The sequence below is a fragment of the Portunus trituberculatus genome, chromosome 42, assembly GCF_017591435.1.
Source record: "Portunus trituberculatus isolate SZX2019 chromosome 42, ASM1759143v1, whole genome shotgun sequence".
In the NCBI taxonomy this organism is placed as follows: domain Eukaryota; kingdom Metazoa; phylum Arthropoda; class Malacostraca; order Decapoda; family Portunidae; genus Portunus; species Portunus trituberculatus.
In genome coordinates, this window is record NC_059296.1 from 2,618,640 (window position 1) to 2,639,627 (window position 20,988).

Genomic DNA, 20,988 nt, shown 5'->3' on the forward strand with positions numbered 1-20,988 from the left:
AACACATGTCCAATAACTGGTTGCACTCACTTCCACTGCTTTGTATTTTCTTTAATTATTAAGTCCTCTGATCTGCCAACAATCTCCTTATACAAACCAAAAATTTACACTCTTACCAGATCTAAAGTCTCAAAAACAGAAGAAAGATTCCAACCACAGTGTAGGTGAGAGCAGCAAGTTAGTCTGTACCTGACATGACTAAATGTGCAAATATCCTGCTATTCACACCTAACACAGTGATGTCCCAGGCCTTGATGCAGTGCAATGGACTCTGTGGTGATGCTCCTATGCCAAGGGCTGTCTCTTACATATTCAATGATAAGGGTAATGGAAGCATCATGAGTCTGACTGCTGACAGAACTCTGACAGGCCCATGAAGCACAATCACTGACAAAGTGATGGCTTAGTCCCCAAGAAGGTATGCAGATAAAACTTAATTCATGAATGCTCAATCAAGAATTTTTTTGTTTTCTTAGTTTGTTGCAGTTTTTTCTTTCTCTTCAAGTTTTTTATTTTGAGTTACAAATTTCCACACTAGTCAACTTTTATTTAGTTATAATATTTTAACATGTCACAAAGGTATATTGGCAAATAATGAATTAATAATCATTCAATATTCATTTGACTGACAACTTTCAAAGTTAAAAAAGAAGCAGTCCTACCTTTTGTCTCAATTCACAGAGTTCATAAATTAAAATTAAAAAAAATCTATGAGCATACTAATTCATATTTTTTGTCATTTTTCTTACTAAAATACTCATTTGCATATGTAAACACACCTATGTAGCTTCTCCACAAAATGAACAGATTGAGAGTCTTTCATTCCTTCATGCCCACCCTTCACCCAAAAAAACCTGTTGATCACAACCTGTTTGTATAGTGACAGGCCAGTCAAGGCCATCCAATATCTGCTTGCACCTTCCTGATCAAAGTTTGAAAGGTAACAAGTCATGTACATTTGGCATCCTGTCACATCCCTATCTCTGGCAACTCCCTGTCATAGCTACCCTTTAGATCAATCTCTGGAATATTTCAAACATTGCAATAAAAATCAGTACACTCAGTCCATCAACATTTCCCACTGATAGGAATTCAAGAGAGAAGTAGTAAGATATAACCCCATTCTAACTAAGAAAAGCTGTTCCCTGTACATAAAAGGCTGACTTAATGTGTGATGTGTGATGCTTTACGACAGCAAAACTTGGGCTGTTTAAGATGATCATGTCAAAAGGATGGCATGAACTGAAAAAAAAAAAAAAAAAAGAGCAGAAGAGGCGCACGCTACATTTACTGAAGGGTATACTAACAAGAAAATTAAAATCATGTGTAGGACTGAATACTAATGAAGTAAAGTGAACATTTATATTGCATTTCATCGCCCAGAAGAAACGGAAAACTGAGATAGCGGGTTGAAGTTACATAAGGCACTTAAAGGTGAAAGGCTGAGTGCTGCTGGGAAGATCCAAGACAGCAGATAAATTCATAAGACTTCAGTTTTCTGAATTTAAACCTTCTCAAGAACTAAACACCCGAAGGCAGAATCCTCTTTTGGCCTAAACTACTACTGACCAAACCAGATAATGCCTAAAAATATTACAGCTTAATAGTTGCAAATTTGCATGACTACACCTACATTTACTACATATATCATCATGAATTTATGATAAGAGATTTATTTATCTCTTCTGAAATTATAATGTTTCTTTCTCAAAGCAATGAGAAATAATATTAGCTAAAAGTCAACTTCAGAACTTCATTTAAAGTCCTTATTGTTCTACATTTATCAGTTAGAGACATTAAGTTGCATATATATACATACATACATACATACACACACACACACACACACACACATATATATATATATATATATATATATATATATATATATATATATATATATATATATATATATATATATATATATATATACACAGAAGTGTGAGGTATAAAGTTTAATTTGGAAACATCTTTAACTCTGTCCCAATACAATAAAAAAAAAGAAAACTGAGAAAGTTATCAATTTCAACACAAATTTAAATAAATCAATAAACAAAAGTTTCCTTGAATCCCATTATTTCTGCACTCACTCCTCCTGTACCCATTATCCTTCACCCACTCCCTGTGTATTCATCACCCAAGGGCCTTGTTGTAACTTGTACAGATAGCATTCAGAAGATATAGACTGTCTCATATATTATTTTACTGCCCCACATCCTCCAGATACAACTCAATCCTCTCCTAGTTCATCGTGTAAATTTTGCCATTCTGAATATATAGCAGAACTGGATCAGCAAATTTTGAACAAACCAAAATATTTCAGTTAGTCAGAAACCATACACAGCCTCACATAGCTAGGTTTGTTCAGTATAGAAGTGTTTACAAGAAAACTGTATGTGCAAGCTTAAGATATTGTATCTATGTGGTAGTTAGAAAATGTGATTCACATAATATTAAGATGAAAACTGCATATGAATGTTAGGATACTAAACATGAGGTTTAGGATAACTGTATCAGAGCACTACATGTGAGAACTGCAGGATATGAAGATGAAAAAAGGGTATGTAACACCTCTATCTTGTGTCATTCACAGAAACACTGAAAAACTTATCTGAAGGCACAATAAATCTTTAGCCATGAGATGCTTTAGCCGAGGATCAATCCCCTGACTAGAATAGAAGAGCAGCACCTTACACTTTAGGATGATAATGATTGCCACATCCTAAGATCTTTATACTCGGTCACTACAACAAGAAAAGAAATTATCCAGCCGACATGCATTGATGGATCTGTTGTGGCAGACTGACTTAATCGTTTGAAAAAATGTCAAGCAAGTAGAGTTAGGAACAACTGTGTTGCCGCCACCACCTCTTAACAGCACGAGCTGCGCCAATGGGAATTTGCTATATGTATTCGTAGGCGGGGCACAGCTGGGCAGACAGGTGCACAGAGACATCTGTGTGCGCAGTTCAGCCATGGCCACCAGTGACACTAGTTGTAAAGGCTGCAAATTTGATAACTGGGAAATCATCGCTCCTGCGATGCAAGTCAGTGTACAATCGAGAAGAGGACCAGCCAGAACCTTCATCCTTTCATTAAAGTATTGTGAGGAGGGTATTGGTAGAGGTAGGGCATATTGTGTGAAGCTATAAGAGAACCGGTGTGGGGGAGGGAAGCTGCCCCAAAGCAAGGATACGGTAGGTTAGGTTTATGTTAGGGTTAGGTTAGTGTTGGAGGGGGGGGTCTGGGGGGGCGCAGCACCCCCGGTTAGGTTAGGTCACATTAGGTTAAGTTTATGTTAGGGTTAGGTTAGTGTTGTAGGGGGGGTCCGGGGGGCCGCGCCCCCCCGGATAGGTTAGGTTAGTGTTGTAGGGGGGGTTCCGGGGGGGAACAGACCCCCGGTTAGGTTAGGTTTGGTTTTTGTCCTTAGATTTTTTGGATCGCCATATCTCGCCTCTTTTGGCTCCCCCCCAAAAAAAACCCCGATTCCCCACAGTCCCCCAAGCTTGTTGGGAGGGAGAAGGGGGAGGGGAGAGGAAAAGGGGGGAGCAGTGGTTCTGTAGTTTTACCAGAAAGAGAAACTCCCTAAGGTAAGAAATCAAGGCAAGAAACAGCAAAGCGCACCACTTGGTAACTACATTCACTGGCTCCCAAGATGCTTTAGTTGACATACACATTAGTTATTGATGAAGAGATTACTTATCAATCACCTCCTCCCCCCCCTCCCCTTTATCAAAACCAAGAACCCCAGGACGCGTTTAGCAAATACTGGGAAGGAAATGACAAAAACACCACTGACAGTATTTCATGAGACGCAAGAATGAACCACACTAACCAACCAGAACCAGAGCGAGAAAAAATACAATACTGAAAAGACAAACAACTGGAACCTCCCCTAACTGCATCACACCTAAAACGCTTCCACTTGTGGCGTTCTAAGTAAACAACGACAACTTTATTCAAGATACAAAGAGATGAGGCAGTCTCTGTGACCCATAGCCCCTCTGTCTCTCAAACTCGACTAAGCCAAGCAGTCACTAAAGGCAGGGCGCGTCAGGGGAGGCGTGTCCCTGCACCACAACCATTAGGACCAGCACAACAATCCCCAACGTCAGAGTAGAGTTAGCATTGTCCTTCACTTGTTCCCAGCTGGTGACGCCCCTATCTTACGTGACGCCCTCAGCCATACCACCCACTGTCCCCTGCCTACCCTCATGCCCACCCCCTGCCACCTCCTGAGCTCGGGGATACGTTGAATTAGGCACAAACTCACCTGGACTGGACCTGGCAAACACACACTCCCCGCCTCAACACATCACAACAAACATGGCCGCCGTGCGCACCTCGCCTCCTCTCTCTGGCCTTGGCTCTCCTCTCTCGCCTCTCCCCCCCTCCTCCTGTCTCGCTAACTCATCCCTCCTTGCCTCCTCATCCCTAACTCTTGGTCTACATGGCTAAGTTTCCCATGGTTGTTTGGTTGTTTCCCCATGCCTAGTGTGTTATGGTTGGTCTCATGAGGTGTTGGAATGAAGAGCTATTATATCGATTTTTGTTGGTTGGTGCGCGTTCACTCACAACCACCTGCGCTTGGCTCACTCTCCCGCCAAGTTTGAACATTCTCAGTTTATCTCCGAGGCTACTGGCTAATCTATTTTTTCATCGCTTTTGCTTTTGAGAGTGAAAGGCTGAATTGATATTCTTTCTTCCTTGTTTTTGTCGTTGAGCCCTACCCTAATTTTCACAGGTAAATTAGATAGGTAAGTAAATAGTTTATCTTCCATAGATGTAGTTGCACACAGTGAGCTCCAAGTTTTGAACAGAAACAGGGACCATGGTCATACATGGAAAATTTCCATTAAGTTGATAAATTAACTAAACAAATGAGAGAGAGAGAGAGAGAGAGAGAGAGAGAGAGAGAGAGAGAGAGTGTGTGTGTGTGTGTGTGTGTGTGTGTGTGTGTGTGTGTAATTCACCTCGGTCGTCTGCTGGTCACCCAGCCAGCCTTCCCCATTACGGAGCGAGCTCAGAGCTCATAGACCAATCTTCGGGTAGGACTGAGACCACAACACACACCGGGAAAGGGAGGCCACAACCCCTCGAGTTACATCCCGTACCTATTTACTGCTAGGTGAACAGGGGCCACACATTAAAAGAGGCTTGCCCATTTGCCTCGCCGCTTACCGGGACGCGAACCCGGCGTGTGTGTGTGTGTGTGAATTTACTTAGTTGTATTGCACAGGGTTCAAGCGGGGCTCATAATGTCCTGTCTCGATGTCTCCATTTATCTAATTTTCCTTAAAGTTATACACATTATGTGCTGTAACAACTTCATTATTCAATACATTCCATTTCTCCACTGTGTGTGTGTGTATTTACCTAGTTGTAGTTTTACAGGGCCTGGGCTTTATGCTCGTGTGGCCCCGTCTCCATATCTACACTTATCCAATCTTACTTTAAAAGTATGCACACTCGTTGCAGACACTGCTTCTTCATTTAAACTGTTCCACGTCTCAATACATCTTTGCGGGAAACTATATTTTTTAACATCTCTCAGACATCTTCCTTTTCTCAGCTTTTTACTATGCGATCTTGTGCTTCGAATGTCATATTCTTCTCTCAGGATCAGTTTCTCATTATCCACTTGGTCCATTCCGTTGATCAATTTAAAAACTTGTATCAGGTCTCCTCTCTCCCTTCTTTGTTCCAGAGTTGGTAGATCCATAGCCTTTAGTCTCTCCTCATATGTCATCCCTTCAAATTCTGGAACCATTCTTGTAGCCATTTTTTGTAGTCTCTCCAATTTCCTTATGTGTTTCTTTTTATAAGGGGTCCACACTACTCCTGCATATTCCAATCTGGGTCTTATTAAAGTACTTATCAATTTCTTCATCATTTCTTTGTCCATGTGGTGAAATGCTACTCCAATATTCCTTAGCAAATTATGTTTCTCTAAAAATTCTATCAATATGGCTTACTGGTGTGTGTGTGTGTGTGTGTGTGTGTGTGTGTGTGTGTGTGTGTGTGTGCTCTGCTCTACTAGATCATTAGATTATGCCTAGCTAAACAATGACAAGTTATCTTTAGAAAAGTTCCATTTATTGATCCTTCATAAATTACAGTTTCAAATATTACAGTAACCATTCTTAAAACAATTCCAGTTCTCATTACTCTGACTTAGGATCAATGAACATCCATAATCATTCAGAAAGAAGACCAGAAAATTCTCCTAACAGGATTCCTTTCAGGAGCAGACTAATTTTACATGCAAGTTTCCTGGCATCTAAAATACATAATTCACTTTAGATAAAAACAAATGCTTTACAACTGTTCTCTCTCAAAATAGTCATAGAAAATATAATTATCAGGAGATAAAATGCATTCATCATAATCATCAATCAAAGGTTTTTTGTCATTATAAAGTCCAATTTTATGCCTTATATAACAAATGCATTCATATGTAGCAGTTCCTTGATATCTGACAGCTTATTCACTCTTAACTTGCTATGACTTCTCAAATTAAATTAAATGTTACAAGTCAAGTGTATACCAATACACATCATCAGCACCACAAAGAATGGATGACAGAATAGTTCAAATCTTCTGGTTCTTTTCATCTTATTTTGTCTGAGGTTATTCAAAGGTAATGTGTAATTAGCAATCAAAGAATCATCCATATACGTATTGTGGGTGTATATTGATAAAAGTATACACCATATTTGTACTAATCATGAGGGGTACGATTATGTACTGCATGTGGCAGTGGTCTACTACAAGCTGACTTTTTTTTCTCATTCCTGAAATACACAAAGAAAGGCTGGACTGTACAACAATCACATCAGTCTCTATTTTGTACAACTGTGTTTGGTTTTCTGCCTTTTTGCATGCTTATCTTTTGATGGATGATTGTCTTGAGACTTCATGTTTTCAAATCTCTTCAAATCTGCACTAAACAAGACCTGCAAGAAAGTATACACTAATTTAAGGATGGGACAAGAAATGATAATATATGTACAGTGCATTAAGGAAACGTGAGCTTTGCATTAATTAATCAATGGCATCAGTCAATCACAAGAAAGAGAAAGGTATGATAAATACTACACAGTCAAAGGATCTCAAAACTAGGAAACCTATTTGGTCTACTTTTTTGTGAAGCAACATCTGCCAAAAGAATACCAACAATAAAAGTTACCTAATAGTACATCATAAAACTGAGGATAAACTCTTCACTGTTTGATGTGGTAATGTCAGCTTATTTTTTTGAGACTTTTTTTTTCAAGTATTATGAGAAATGTGTGGAAAATAATAACAGCATCACAAGACTTAAGTTCCTTAAAAAAAAAAATAAATAAATAAATATTCACAAAACTTACAGAATGTGCCCATCCAGCATATTCACCAAACACCTTGCGAAAATGGTCGCCTATTTCACAATACACTTTCTGTGTGAGGGTCTTGCAGGAACGTAGATGAGGCAAGTAGTCCCTTGCTGCGATCTGGAACACATGTGTATCTACCGGGATGGCACTCAGGTGGCCCATGGACATCAGGCAGATACAGTCACTCACCTACAAATTATACAATGAAAGATGTGAACACTTCTCACATATTGTAATGACAAATTCAATCAACATGCACTTGACTTTTAGAACAATGCAATTTAATATATATATATATATATATATATATATATATATATATATATATATATATATATATATATATATATATATATTGTACACATACATGATAATCAATGTGATATATATACCATTTAATCCTCTTGGTTATATGTGTTGTAACAATTACAACTTTAATTTCCATTAGTATTTTCTAAAACTAGAAGACATGACTGCAAGGTACAGAACTTGACATTAGCTAGCACATTAATCTGTTGTCCCATCTTGTGTAACTTTTTTGTTATCAAGTGGATCTTTCACGATCTCATCTCATTCTGCAGATAATAAGCACACCTCATCCAACCATTTTCACCTTTTTTCTCAGTACAGTCACATCACAACTTCTTGGTGCCTCAAGTGGCCAGATCATCTCATGATACTGGATTTGACTGCTCTCACTGCCCAACAAATAATTCTTGCTCCTTTAATTAAATATGTCACACCTTTCATGCACATTTTTCATTACTCTTATATTGTAGTCTTTTCATATAACAGTTATCTCCAATATAACTCATTCATATTTCAATTTAATCCTTCATTGAGGTCCAGCTTATTTTATACATACAAAACTTATAACATAAATAATGCCACCTTCCACAAGGATAGCTCACTTATAACTCAATGAAGTCCCTGTAGGAAATAAAAAGAACATATTATACTGAGTTCCTAAAGCTCTTACTTTTGCACCAATACCATGGAGGGTCATCAACTGAGCATGACAATCTTCATATGACAATGATCTCAGGGAGTAAAGCCAAGCCTCACCCCCTCTCTCCATTATCATCTGAGCAGATTTGTGGATGAATTTGGCTCTGTGAATTATGAAGCACATTAACAAGTCTTACTGCTATGATAATCATCATTACAAACTTTTCACTGAAGTAAAAGTCTGATCTAGTATGACATCATAAAGAAACTTACCCAATTGAAGTCAAGTTATATGCTGCTAAAATTTTACATGAAGGGAACAGCTGAAATAAGTCAACAGGAACATATTCATTCCTACAATCACATCCACAAGCATTTCCTGAAAATAACTCAAACTCACATCTTAGTCTCCTGGTTTTTATGAATACTCCAGGGATAAGGACAAAATTCTAAAAAAAGAAAATAATCTTTATGTGTACTATTACCTGTAACCAAAGCCTTGTGCCCGAAGTGTCTCTTCCACCCCATCAGCTGCCAGTGAAGATACTGTGGGAAAAGAATGCCAGGTAGTGCCATCAAGGTTGCCAATCTTAGCGCCATACAGCAGACATAATCGCTCCACAAGCATGGAAATTCTGAAAATGAAATCAAAGCAACGATAATATACCGAGTTTCAGGAAGGACCACTATTGGCAAGTATTTGGATGAATTTCCAGTGTGATTAACAAATTTTAGAAGAATTTTGTTAATATCAAGCAGTAATCTCAAAATCAAGGCCAACGCATTCATACCACAGCCTAACTCACTCATTACATCATACCTTTTGATGTTATTGTTTGAAGAACAAATAAATGAAAAGACATTTTCAACTGGGTCTTGATTCAGCATGCGAACACCTGTAAATTCGTGGCACACCGATCTAAAATTCAAATCTGCCTTTTTCCAGTCACCATACAGCTTTTCAAGGGAAAAATCTAATTGAAAATAATCTTTAAGTACAGCTTCCAGTTTCTCTTGTCCAACATCTATTTTATTTGTCCTCTTTGTTTTCTGTTTTGGTTTGGGGTTGGTACATGCTTCATTATTACTTGTCTCTGGGTAAATGTTGTAATGTATATGAGATTCATCTTGGGTGAGGGTCCACACCTTGTGCCCTATGACTCCTCGCCACTTCCCTGGGCTGATTTCTTTCCACCTGAAAATTTACCAAAGCAGTTATCATACATGCTCTAAAAGTACTGTCCTAATGATTCCTTTACCTCAATCACTATACCAAAGCTTTTTACAGTACAGTACATATATTGCACAGAGTTATCATGACTTCTATCAGATATTGTCAAATAATATGATATGCTCCAATGGAAATCTCGAAATGAGAAAGACATTCATTAACCCAAATCTTTTGTCTACAAACCATTTATTGACATTTATGGTAATCATGGGATTGGGGAGTTTATTAACATATATTGTTCTATCTTGCAAAACTGCAGTACTTCAACATTCTAACTGAATACAAAGCACATATGTATGACTGTTTCTATGTACTAAAGTGACTACTTGAACTTTTGGAATATCTTAAAATTCTACAAATAGCTCTATTGATGTGTTTTTGTATTTCCGCTATTAAATGCTTATCATATAAATTACACTTGATTATATTTTCACTTCATAACATTCAACTGATATGACGTTGTATCATCAGTACCACATCAATATTTTAGAGATTATGTTTCAGGGAGAAGGCATTTTATGTAAAAGGCTTAGTACCAAAGATTAATCACAAAGCGTGAAGGGATGGGGAGGAGGGCATGTCCTACTTCAGTAATGCAGTTAAATGTTTATGAAATTACAATCACAATTCACATTTGGCAAGTATTCTTTTTGTCTTAAAATTTATTATACAAAAATAATGAGACATTGCATGTTAGAGTTAGCAGATACTACAAAAGTAGTAACCAATAGGCATACAATTCATATTTAAGAGTTGGTGTAGACATGGACTGACCACAACTATAGTATTAGTGTGCCTGGTAACACACAGAGACTCTTACCGGAATGACTGGCCACACTGGAGAGTTACATGAAGCTGAAGCTCTTTTTTTGGACACAGCAGGGAAAACATCTTTGCAGATGTCATTCTGCCTCTACCCACAGCATAAAACTTTACTTCATTGTGATTAAAGAAACTCGTAATGATGGCAATACACCCTGAAAATCAAAAATGTGTTTAGTTTTGTGAGAGGTTATTTTACCTTTACACTATTGTACTCCACAACATTGGGAATGTGATTTTTGTATTACTAACTGGATTTGAAAATTATCTCTGTTTTCAAAATAGGCACAGGCACTTACTGAAAAATTCCCTAGGCCTGAACCCATAGGTCATTAGATTAGGTTAGGTAAGTATCCCTGAGGGGAGTCCTACAACATTCGGTTAGTTTATTCATTTTCCCTAGCAGGAATCACATCCCGGACGGGTAGGGGGATTATGTCAAGATTAACAAAAACTTAAGTTTGTTACCACATATTTAATAAATGGTCAGGACTTCATATCACAACCGCATCAGATACCACCATGAAGAGCAATACAAGGCAGACTCAAGAAGTAACAGTAGATACCAAATAACTAATAGCTATGCAGAGCTGTGAACAGAACCTAAATACATAAAGTAGCCTCTGGAATTTGCCAGATTATTACAATTAAGATATCATGTATATATTCAGGATGTGCCACTAATACAACCTTGGAGATGTGTTTGCTTGTTGGTTAATAAATTGATGCATGAACCACACACAGACAGACAAGACACGTCTCACGTCTTCTGCCGATTCGCACCCTTCTCTTCTCTGTGTGTGTGTGTGTGTAATACCTAGAGGTGTATACACCTTTTGTGATATTTCCTCCAAGGTATGCACAGTAGTCTACCACAGCGTGAGTCAAGGGAAGAATTAAGTTTACGGAACAGTCCTTCCCAACTTCATTAGGAACGTGTAACAGACGAGAATTTACTGAAAAAAAAAGGGAAGAATATTAATTGGTTATTTATAATGAAATGCGTGCGTCTCACAGCTGCAATATTACCACCATCTTTTTTCCACATTCCAACTATTATGAAATAAGAAAATGAAAAAGAAAAGAAAAACAGGAATTTTGCCAGAGAGTTACAATTGGGTACATCTTTTTTGTCACCAGGACACAGCAAAATGGAGTGGCCCGAGTATTCACTCTTTGTACTGTTTGTAGGTTATTCAGCTACATGTTCAAATAAACAACATGATTACTTTTACTCCAGTCTCATTATCAGTAAATGTGTGTGTGTGTGTGTGTGTGTGTGAGTGTGTGTTACCCCAGGTTACGATCATCATCATCATCATCACCAATGGTTGTTCAAAATATGATAAAAAACATATTCTTTCCTTTGTTATCGTTATTACCATCATCACTGAATTATAGCAGGTTCTCGTTATTAAAGATAAGTGATATTCCATCATTATCACCATCGTCATCATCAGGCCAGGTTGGAGTTACAGGTGTCAAAACAAACCCGCCCACGAGGGAAAGTTTCAGAGGTCACAAGAAGAAGCAACCTGTCTCAGCACCGGGGATGGCCTCTCACTGGATAATTGTGGGTGTCTCCATCTTTCTCTCCGTCCTCACTGTGACTGCCTCCGAGGATTGGGCCTTTGACAATGCTCCGGGAATAGCTATGGAGTACAAAGTCCATATTGATGCCGGTAAAGAGGACTGTTACTACCAATATGTGCATCCCTCTGCCACTATCTACGTGAACATGCAGGTGAGTTGCCTTATCACAGGTACGTTATATGTCCTCGATAACACAATTGACTGCTCATTGACCTAATCTATAAGCTACGGATATCTTGGGGTAATTGTCTGCATTGTAAATAATTACCTGTCCTTTGGAGGCGAAGATGACGGGGGGCGGGTGTCGGGGAGGCGTTGACCATCCCGGGACAAAATAATAGCTACGCCGCTGATTTGTAGTATATATTGATCATTCCATTTCTCCGATTTCCATTTGTAATTCGTGTTTCTAGTAGTTTTATGTATGAATTATTATTATTTTTTTTTTCATTGGTGTTACTGTAAATAGCACACACACACACACACACATTTATAGATTTGAAATTAATAAAGTATAAGAAATCAAATCAATCCTCATAATTACAATTAAGTAAGGAAACAAATTCTACCAACCAGTTATTTAGTTTTTGCATCTATGTGGCAGGTCCTGAAAGGAGGTGATGGGATGGCTGGCATGGCAGTACGCAATCCAAGAGGAGAGATTGTCTACCCCTACTCATGGAAGCAGTCATCAGAGTATGAAGAGGTGTCTCAGACTGGGGGCTACTATGCTGTGTGCATTGATAATCAATTTTCTCGTTTTGCTGCCAAACTCGTCAATCTGTATATAACAACATTCAGGTAAGAAGTGGCTTTTGGAGACATGATGTGACACTACACAAAATGTATTTACACAGCAAGTTTTTTATAAGATGGAATAGGTATTCCTGGATTACATAAAAAGTATCAGAAGTAACTGCAGGCCATTAACAAATTAATTGCTGCAGTGAAAGAGAGCATTTATCTATTGTGACAGTAAAGCGATGTTGATCCTATGAAATGTAAATGTGAGTAGGATATTGCTTGTTTAAGATTCTAGGTGTGCAGTATTATTATAACGTCTTGTATCTACAGATATGACTTATGGGAAAAGTATACACAGGAAATAGAAGACCTAGACATCAGCGTCACAAACTTTACTGTAAGTATCAAAGTTTATCATGACTTCAGTCTGGCAAGGCAGATCTGGATTTTGGTCTGCTTCCAATATTTAAAATATTTATTTTTACTATTTTATAATGGAAACTAATTCTTTTCACTCAAGATATTGATTGAGTATATTGTTCTAAAGATCTGGAGGGATAGGATAATGCCTAGTTTAGGCTTATGATGGTGTACAGTATCTTTTCATTCTCTTATCCTCTTATTCATCTCTTACTTCTTGATGAGTAGGTAAGTTACATAAACTTGAGTTTCAAGAGCTGATGTACACTCAGTAAGGTGTGATATCTTTAACTTAAATAGTGATGTTACATTAAATGAATTTAACTGTAGCTGTAGGTGATTGATCAAGAGCATAGTCATTCATTCATGTCAGTAAACCTGCTTAAAAGAATTTAATTGCAGTTTCTTGTAATTTTCAGCACTCAATAAAAGGCGTTGATCAACACATACACAATATTCTTCTCTTCCAAAGTCAAGCAAGAGCCAAGGAATCCCGAGACTTTCAGTTACTCATCAGCAACAACAATTATGTCCTGTACTGGTCATTACTTCAGTGTATTGCCATTATTGCAACAGGTGCTTTACAAGTATACTTTGTGAGGAAGCTGTTTAGCACAGATATGGATACAAAATCTGGTAGAAGAGCTTAGCAAGCATTTTGTGATGAATATATAAATGATTCTTTATTGAAACATCACAATTCTTTCTTTACAGACAATTAAGGTTTCAGCTTTTTTGGTCACAAATGTTTAGCTAATGTAGAGTAACCATTGTTTGTATATTTTTTTATAGACATTTGATATATGTTTTCATAATATGCTTTTATGAAGCAAAGTTTTAGTACTTAAAGCAGCAGCTTCCAGCATGAATCTTATCTGTGATGATATGGTACTTGAATCTCTGCATTCCATTTTTTATATGAATCTTCACACACGTATTTTTATAAACAAAACTTGCATATAGGAACCCCAAAGTGGATGAAACATGGTAATGAATGATTGAGGTCTTTTATGCGTCTGGTTGATGTTTATTTTTATTTGGATGGATTTTATGTTCATTGTATTATTAATAGTAATAGCATACAATCAATCCTTTGGATGAACTTTGTAATTTTATATTTGTTGTCAGACTGACCTGATTGCTTAGTGCACATGTACACGAGTGCAGAGCAGAAGCTGTCAATGTATGTTTCTTTTTGTGCTTGTTTTTAACCATGACCACGAAAATGGCATAATACATGTACAGCATTTCCCATCTTTTCAGATAAAGAAGGTACTAAATATTACATTACCAAATCTGAAACTTATTTATTTTCTACTTCATTGTGTAATGGTCTACAAGGTATATAATGTCAAATAAACCATAAAGCCAATATTGTAACTGACTAACACCAATGTCTTTTATAATTTAATATAAATTATTTATCATACCACTCATTCATTCATCAAAATAAAAAAAATCAAGTTTCACTATATTTTCAAGGTTGAAGACTTAAGTATCTTACATAAGCAAATAACTTTATTTTTAACATATTCACCTAAGTAATTAATTAATTAATCAATCATTCATCCATTACATACCATAGTCATGACTTTTTATCACATGCAGGACCTCCCTCATTTAAGCATGATAGACACTGCAAGTTTCAACAATTTTGATTCAGAGCTAGATATTTTTTCTGAATTATATGAAGTCTGAAAATTTGCTGTAATTAATAATATAACCTTATGAAAAATGCAATTATACAGCAACTTTTCATAAGTGATGAATATTCATGTCTGAAAACCTTATTTCTACATTTCACATGTCATATAGTCACAAAACTTGATAGTACTACAGACATGTAACAGGACAAGTTCATGTGGCAGTATCTAATAGACATGACAAGATTCTATAGTACATACTGTACTGTATGACTTAAGCACGGGCATTAATGATTGTAACAAAGTCAGGCTTGAGGGAAGCACCTCCCACAAGGAAACCATCAATGTCTCCAGTTTTGGCCAGCTCCTTGCAGTTGCCGGCAGAAACAGACCCTCCGTAAATGATGCGGGTGGACTCAGCCACCTGGGGGCTGACATTGTCCCGCAGCCACTGGCGAAGCTTGGCATGGACATCTTGGGCCTGTAGTTGATAATCAATGATAATGCTGGTCTAAACTCTACTTCTATACTATACTGATGAGATCTGCCCAGTCAAACAATATTAAATTTCTATATCAAATACAAACCTGTTCGGGTGTTGCAGTCTTTCCTGTACCAATGGCCCATACTGGCTCATAAGCAATAACAACCCTTGACCAGTCAGATATGTTGGGCACCAAAGCCTTCATCTGGGCAAAGACTACTTCTTCAGTGCGGTTGCTCTCACGCTCCTCAAGCTTCTCACCAATGCATGGAATGACCTGCAAGAAGTAACATGGTAAAGGAAGGAACAAATGAACAGTACTACATTCTTTAAATTAACAGAGTTTATTTTATCCAACATTAAAAACTGCCTTCATGGAAATCTATTTCTATTCTTGAGCTAGCTATGTATATGTTACTGGGAACACACAGCACAGACTTCTTTTATTTTTTATGCAAGAGGGAGAACTGCCATGGGCAACAAAATATTAGAGAGAGAGAGAGAGAGAGAGAGAGAGAGAGAGAGAGAGAGAGAGAGAGAGAGAGAGAGAGAGAGAGAGAGAGAGAGAGAGAAAAAAAGCCCACTGGAACTGCAGTTTCCCTACAAGATTTGGAAGATTTAGCCAAAAGCCTGAGACAAATGTCTTGATACCTCTCTCTTAAAAGAAGTCAAGTCATAGGAAGTTGGAAATACAGAAGCAGGTAGGGAGTTCCCGAGTTTTACCAATGAAAGGTATGAATGATTGAGAATACTGGTTAACTCTTGTATTGGAGGGTTGGACAGAATTAGGATGAGAGGAAGAAGAAAGCCTTGTGCAGCAAGGCTGCAGGAGGAGGGGAGGCATGCAGTTAGCAAGATCAATAGAGCAGTTAGCATGAAAATAGCAATAAATGATAGAAAGGGATGCAACATTTCGGCAATGAGAAAGAGTCTGAAGACAGTCATTCAGAGGAGGGAGTTGATGAAACGAAAAGCTTTAGATTCCACCTTATCCAATAATGCGGTATAAGTGGAACACCCCCAAACATACAAAGAGTACTCCATACAAAGACGGATAAGGCCCTTGTACCGAATTAACAGTTGGAGGGGCGAGAAAAACTGGTGAGACACCAAGAATGACCTCTCTATGAGAAATTCTTCAGAGTGTTTTGTCCACTGACAGATAACATAACTGCTCATCTTGGCCAACTACTTGGAAGTTGCCTTGGAAATATTCAAAAGCGTCGCACATTCGCACTCCCCCGGAAATGTACATACACAAACAACCGAGAAACTTTTCATTGCTAGGTTAGAAGAAAAAAATATGTATACATACATATATTCATCAACTTATTTAAATTTCTTCTATCATGATAATAGCATTCTTTCGTTTAACAAAAAAAAAATTTTAATAAAAGTGTTGATTAGAAACAATAGTCCTTATTTTGACTAAAAATTGGCGCTAGACGAAAACGATGCGTTCCGTCTGACTCAAGATGACGGAAAGAGTTGACAGAAGAGTAAGAAAACGACGGAAATCGCCTGAAACGACGGAAAAAGTGCTAGTGTGACACCACCTTAAGCCAGATGGTGGAAAACTCGGTAGATCCAATAGCATGGGCATAAGAGCAAGTTGTTGTGCACATAGACACAAAATCTAGCTTTGGAACGAAAATATAGAATAGAAAAAGTAGGAGGGAACAGAGAAGGGGCTACTGTTAGTTGCCTCAGACAGCTGTATTGGTGAGGAAAAGAAGATGAGATTTAGTAGGGTAGAGGTGGTGTTCTACAGATTGAAAATTAGATTGAAGACCATGAATGTTGCAGACGTTAATGAAGAAAAAGTTGAGGGAAGTGTCAAGACATTTTGGGTCACCAACAAGAGAGCAGTCCGACCTGAGGACATATTTTTATTTTGAATTTTAAGTGAAGGGTGTGTGTGTGTGGTAAGTGCATGTAGTTTTGTGAGAAGTAGGAGAGTTGTCTTTAGAGGGCAGGCTGTAACTGCCCCTTTGAGTTGTGAGACACAAAGGGAAATGTTCAGTGAGATCACAACTAGCTTTGATGGAGAGTTTACAACACTCCCTGAACTATTGCTATTAGACCTCACTTGGAGTAACTTATCATTTCAGTAGGTGTGTACTATATCCTCCTGAATGATTCAAGATAAGTGAATGATTACTATACTAATTCAGTTAATGTGGCAGCCCCCAGTAAAGAGCCTATTCCATTACTTATTGATCACTGGGAAGGAAAGGAATGGCATCCTAGGAACTACTCCTACAATAGAAATAATGTTGTGATGTGAGCCCTAATTCCCACTCATTTAGCCTGGGGATAGTGTGGTTGAGGCTTCAATCCTGTTTTTCCTAATACTAGCATAGCCATTAGATGAACAAGACATGTACAAAACCTTTAAAATTATGAGAAGTTATTTCTGACAAATCACAAATCAGGTTTATCTCTATTTGAAATTTAAGTATGTAAATACTAAACCAAAATTACAATAGAAATTTTATTATATCCAGCTATCTGTACTGGCTACCAGGCTAGCACTCCCAAGCAGATGTCTTAGCATATAGCATTAAATCTTTAACATTCTATTGCATCATTACAACAAAATTTCAACTAAGGTAACAAAGCAATATACTTTAAGCATGACACAATGATCTCAACAGGACTCAACCTCTTACTGAATTTCCTACCTTCAGTCCAGCTTCCAGGGCATGGCCAACCTTATCACTGATCAGCTGGTCTGGTTCCCCAAAGACATTCCTGCGCTCCGAATGTCCAAGAATAACCCACTCACAGCCACAATCCTTGATCATGGCAGGAGATATTTCTCCAGTGAATGCACCTTTGGCTGTCTGAAAGAAAACCACACAATTAGAGAGAGAGAGAGAGAGAGAGAGAGAGAGAGAGAGAGAGAGAGAGAGAGAGAGAGAGAGAGAGAGAGAGAGAGAGAATCATTATTAATTCAGTAGATACACATTCATTCTTTTAAGTTGTCTTACCTTGTAACAGTTCTGTGCAGCAATGCCAATATTTGCTGGCATGTGTTCCCTGGTATACATAAGGTAACACTGAGGACAGCCCACAACAACCTCTGTTAAGTTAATAAAGTCACAGATCAGATATTCAATAAAAGACAACAGAAAACAAGACTACAAAACAATATATTTCCCAGCAGCAGGGGACACAGAAGACACCAAGACACTCAACTTGGCCTTTTCTCAAAAAATTTATTCCCTATGGGTTGTTCTTACTCCAATTTCAGCCAGTCTCTCTCAAGCCTTACTATTTTGCTGTAGCAGGGAAGGCAATTAGATAAGAAGTAAACTATAGGTACAGAAGCAACCATGCATCAAATAGAAGAAATACAAGTTGGTGGAAAAATCAATTCTATGGAACAATTAGATTATTTCCTTACAACAAGAGGCAATCTTATTGGAATAATGACAAAATAATGAAAACTGGTTAACAGTCTTGTGGATTTCTCAGATGACCTTCACCTTCAGGCAAGGTGAAGGTCACTTTTCAAAGGTGACTTTAGAGTGACCCCTGACAACATCTTGGCTCAGTGTACTACAATAAATGGATATTTACTACTAAATAGAAGCAATATAAAATTATATATAAAAAACAGATTGCCATGTCTGCGACTGCGTGTTGGCAGGGAGGCGGCGGCATGCCTGGGTGACACAAGGTTCAACACAGAGCGTCCTTGACGAAGGTCATTATGATACCCACACAATAATAGGCCCATCATGACAATTACTATATCATATAATATATCATTAATTGATTATAAAATCAGACCGTCAACTGCCAGCTGTCAAGGAATGAGTGGCCAGACAACCTTGTCACTGGCCGGTGGAGCTGCGGAGGCCGGCAGTGCTGGCCGCCCAGTGGCCTTGTTTCTTACCTGTGTCAGCGTTCAGCGGACCCTTCATGAAGGAAATAATGCCGTCAATGGCAGCCTTATCCCCATTCATCTTCCAGTTGCCTCCGACAAAGAATTTCCTCTGGTTGGCCATTGTGGAGTACGTGCAGCTAGGACCGTCCGCTGTGTTGTCAGGCTGGGCGTCGTCTGCCGGGGCGCTACTCGCTGCCGCAGGGTGAACCAGCCGGGCTGTGGCCCCCTTCCCCTCCCCCCATCTCCGCCTCATATCCCATTATCCCATCCACATACGGCCTCAGAAACAGCCCAAACGTTGCTGGTTATAGTGAAGCTTAATAAAAGATCATTTTTCTTGGTCTCGTAGTGTCATTGCCAGCTTAGTGATCATTTTCGATATATCACGTTCAGCATAACATAACTGAAGAAAGAAGATAATGAGAATGTTATCTACATCTCACGAATTGCTATTATACAAGTTATTTAACATTATTGGTAGTATTATCATCATCAGATACACTGAATGAATACCATACGTAAAAGTGACAACCTTTCCTCCGAATAAACACACGGTTCCCTACTTGATATACCCCGTACTTTACCTGGAGCGATATAGCATACATGTCAACTCAAGGCGTATCACCTAACAGGTAAATACCATTGGCTAGATCCATTTTCTATAATCCACTTGTATGCCTAAATATATTCGTGTGAGCCCCAAATATGACGAGTTACAAACTTAGGTATTTCTTTTCCTAGTTATCATATCCTGTAAACTACAGAACCGTTCCCATCAAAGCAGTAAGATACGTTTTATTAAACTACATTAGCCTAACATCTCACATTTTCCGGTTCTCTCTTCCGGTGAATTCCCCACAGTTGAGAAAAGGAAAAGGCTTCAAAGCGGCACTCCAAAGGCCTATTGTATCACTTGTTAGAAAAGAAAAAAAATCTAAATCCAATTATTTCATCTCCCATTTGTTTAAAATACTAATCACACACACACACACAATAGTTAGGGCATGCTGTAGACTGTAGTAAACAGCCATCTTTCAAAGTTTTCTGTCCTTAGAAAACCCAAAATAAGCATATTTAGATGAAGTTGGGAGTACATATCGTATAAAAAATTAGAGAAATAATGATTCTGTGGAAGTTTGCATCAGCTACATTGACTTATTTAATTAATTAATTATTATTATTATTTCTTTACACTATGGCTTATAACGCCTGTAGGTATACTTGGAGTATGTATAGGAAGTACTGTTCAGCTTCCACCCATTAGTGGTGCAGGCAATTTTATTTAGTGGTACCCAACTGCACTTTTTTTAGGTACTGCACGTTATACTATCTCCACATAAACATTCCAGTCTTTCCCAGCCATTCCTATTTCATTATCATGCATTACAATATCTCATTTACGTGAAAATGTCATTTCATTAACCATCTCACACCTGCACCACCTCCTACATCACCATCCTTAAGGATTTCCTTTAAAAATCACAGAACATTTTAATCTTACACTGAAATTACTGTAGTACAATTTCTCAGCTAGATACATTATAAAGAATTATACTTCAGATGTCACCCAAATATGTAAATAAGATGGTTATATTATAGACTTTGGTTTGCTTGTGGAGCTGATCCATGTGTAAGGAAAACAGGTAAGGATGTCTTTTTCTGATGTATGCGAGTATTTTGTTCCTGTTGCTTCCCTCCGTGAACATCAACTAATTAGGCACACACATAATATATTAATTGAAGTTATATATATATATATATATATATATATATATATATATATATATATATATATATATATATATATATATATATATATAAACACTAACATG

At 37.8% G+C, this 20,988-nt stretch overlaps 3 protein-coding genes across 7 annotated transcripts; 1 reads left to right on the top strand and 2 right to left on the bottom strand.

Moving 5' to 3' along the window:
• Positions 1-6,079: 6,079 nt before the first annotated feature.
• LOC123517481 (N-glycosylase/DNA lyase-like) lies at positions 6,080-12,315 on the bottom strand. Of its 5 annotated transcripts, none has more exons than XM_045277575.1 (8): positions 12,239-12,308; positions 11,211-11,333; positions 10,376-10,532; positions 9,145-9,519; positions 8,810-8,959; positions 8,356-8,488; positions 7,371-7,565; positions 6,080-6,956 (listed from the first exon to the last, which is right to left on the bottom strand). In XM_045277575.1, exons 1-8 carry the CDS (start codon positions 12,291-12,293, stop codon positions 6,843-6,845), a joined length of 1,302 nt encoding a protein of 433 aa, XP_045133510.1. In that variant the 5' UTR covers positions 12,294-12,308; the 3' UTR covers positions 6,080-6,842. The 5 variants fall into 5 exon arrangements, with proteins under 5 accessions (XP_045133510.1, XP_045133512.1, XP_045133511.1 ...); XM_045277577.1 differs by lacking the exon at positions 12,239-12,308 and adding an exon at positions 11,760-11,774 and having other exon boundaries at positions 11,068-11,333; XM_045277576.1 differs by lacking the exon at positions 11,211-11,333 and having other exon boundaries at positions 12,239-12,315.
• LOC123517484 (transmembrane emp24 domain-containing protein 5-like) lies at positions 11,853-14,506 on the top strand. The gene is made up of 4 exons (XM_045277581.1): positions 11,853-12,121; positions 12,575-12,771; positions 13,045-13,111; positions 13,554-14,506. Exons 1-4 carry the CDS (start codon positions 11,930-11,932, stop codon positions 13,782-13,784), a joined length of 687 nt encoding a protein of 228 aa, XP_045133516.1. The 5' UTR covers positions 11,853-11,929; the 3' UTR covers positions 13,785-14,506.
• LOC123517483 (triosephosphate isomerase) lies at positions 14,430-19,424 on the bottom strand. Its single transcript, XM_045277580.1, has 5 exons — positions 19,166-19,424; positions 18,255-18,346; positions 17,946-18,107; positions 15,365-15,538; positions 14,430-15,258 (listed from the first exon to the last, which is right to left on the bottom strand). Exons 1-5 carry the CDS (start codon positions 19,407-19,409, stop codon positions 15,052-15,054), a joined length of 879 nt encoding a protein of 292 aa, XP_045133515.1. The 5' UTR covers positions 19,410-19,424; the 3' UTR covers positions 14,430-15,051.
• Between the last annotated feature and the right edge of the window lie 1,564 nt (positions 19,425-20,988).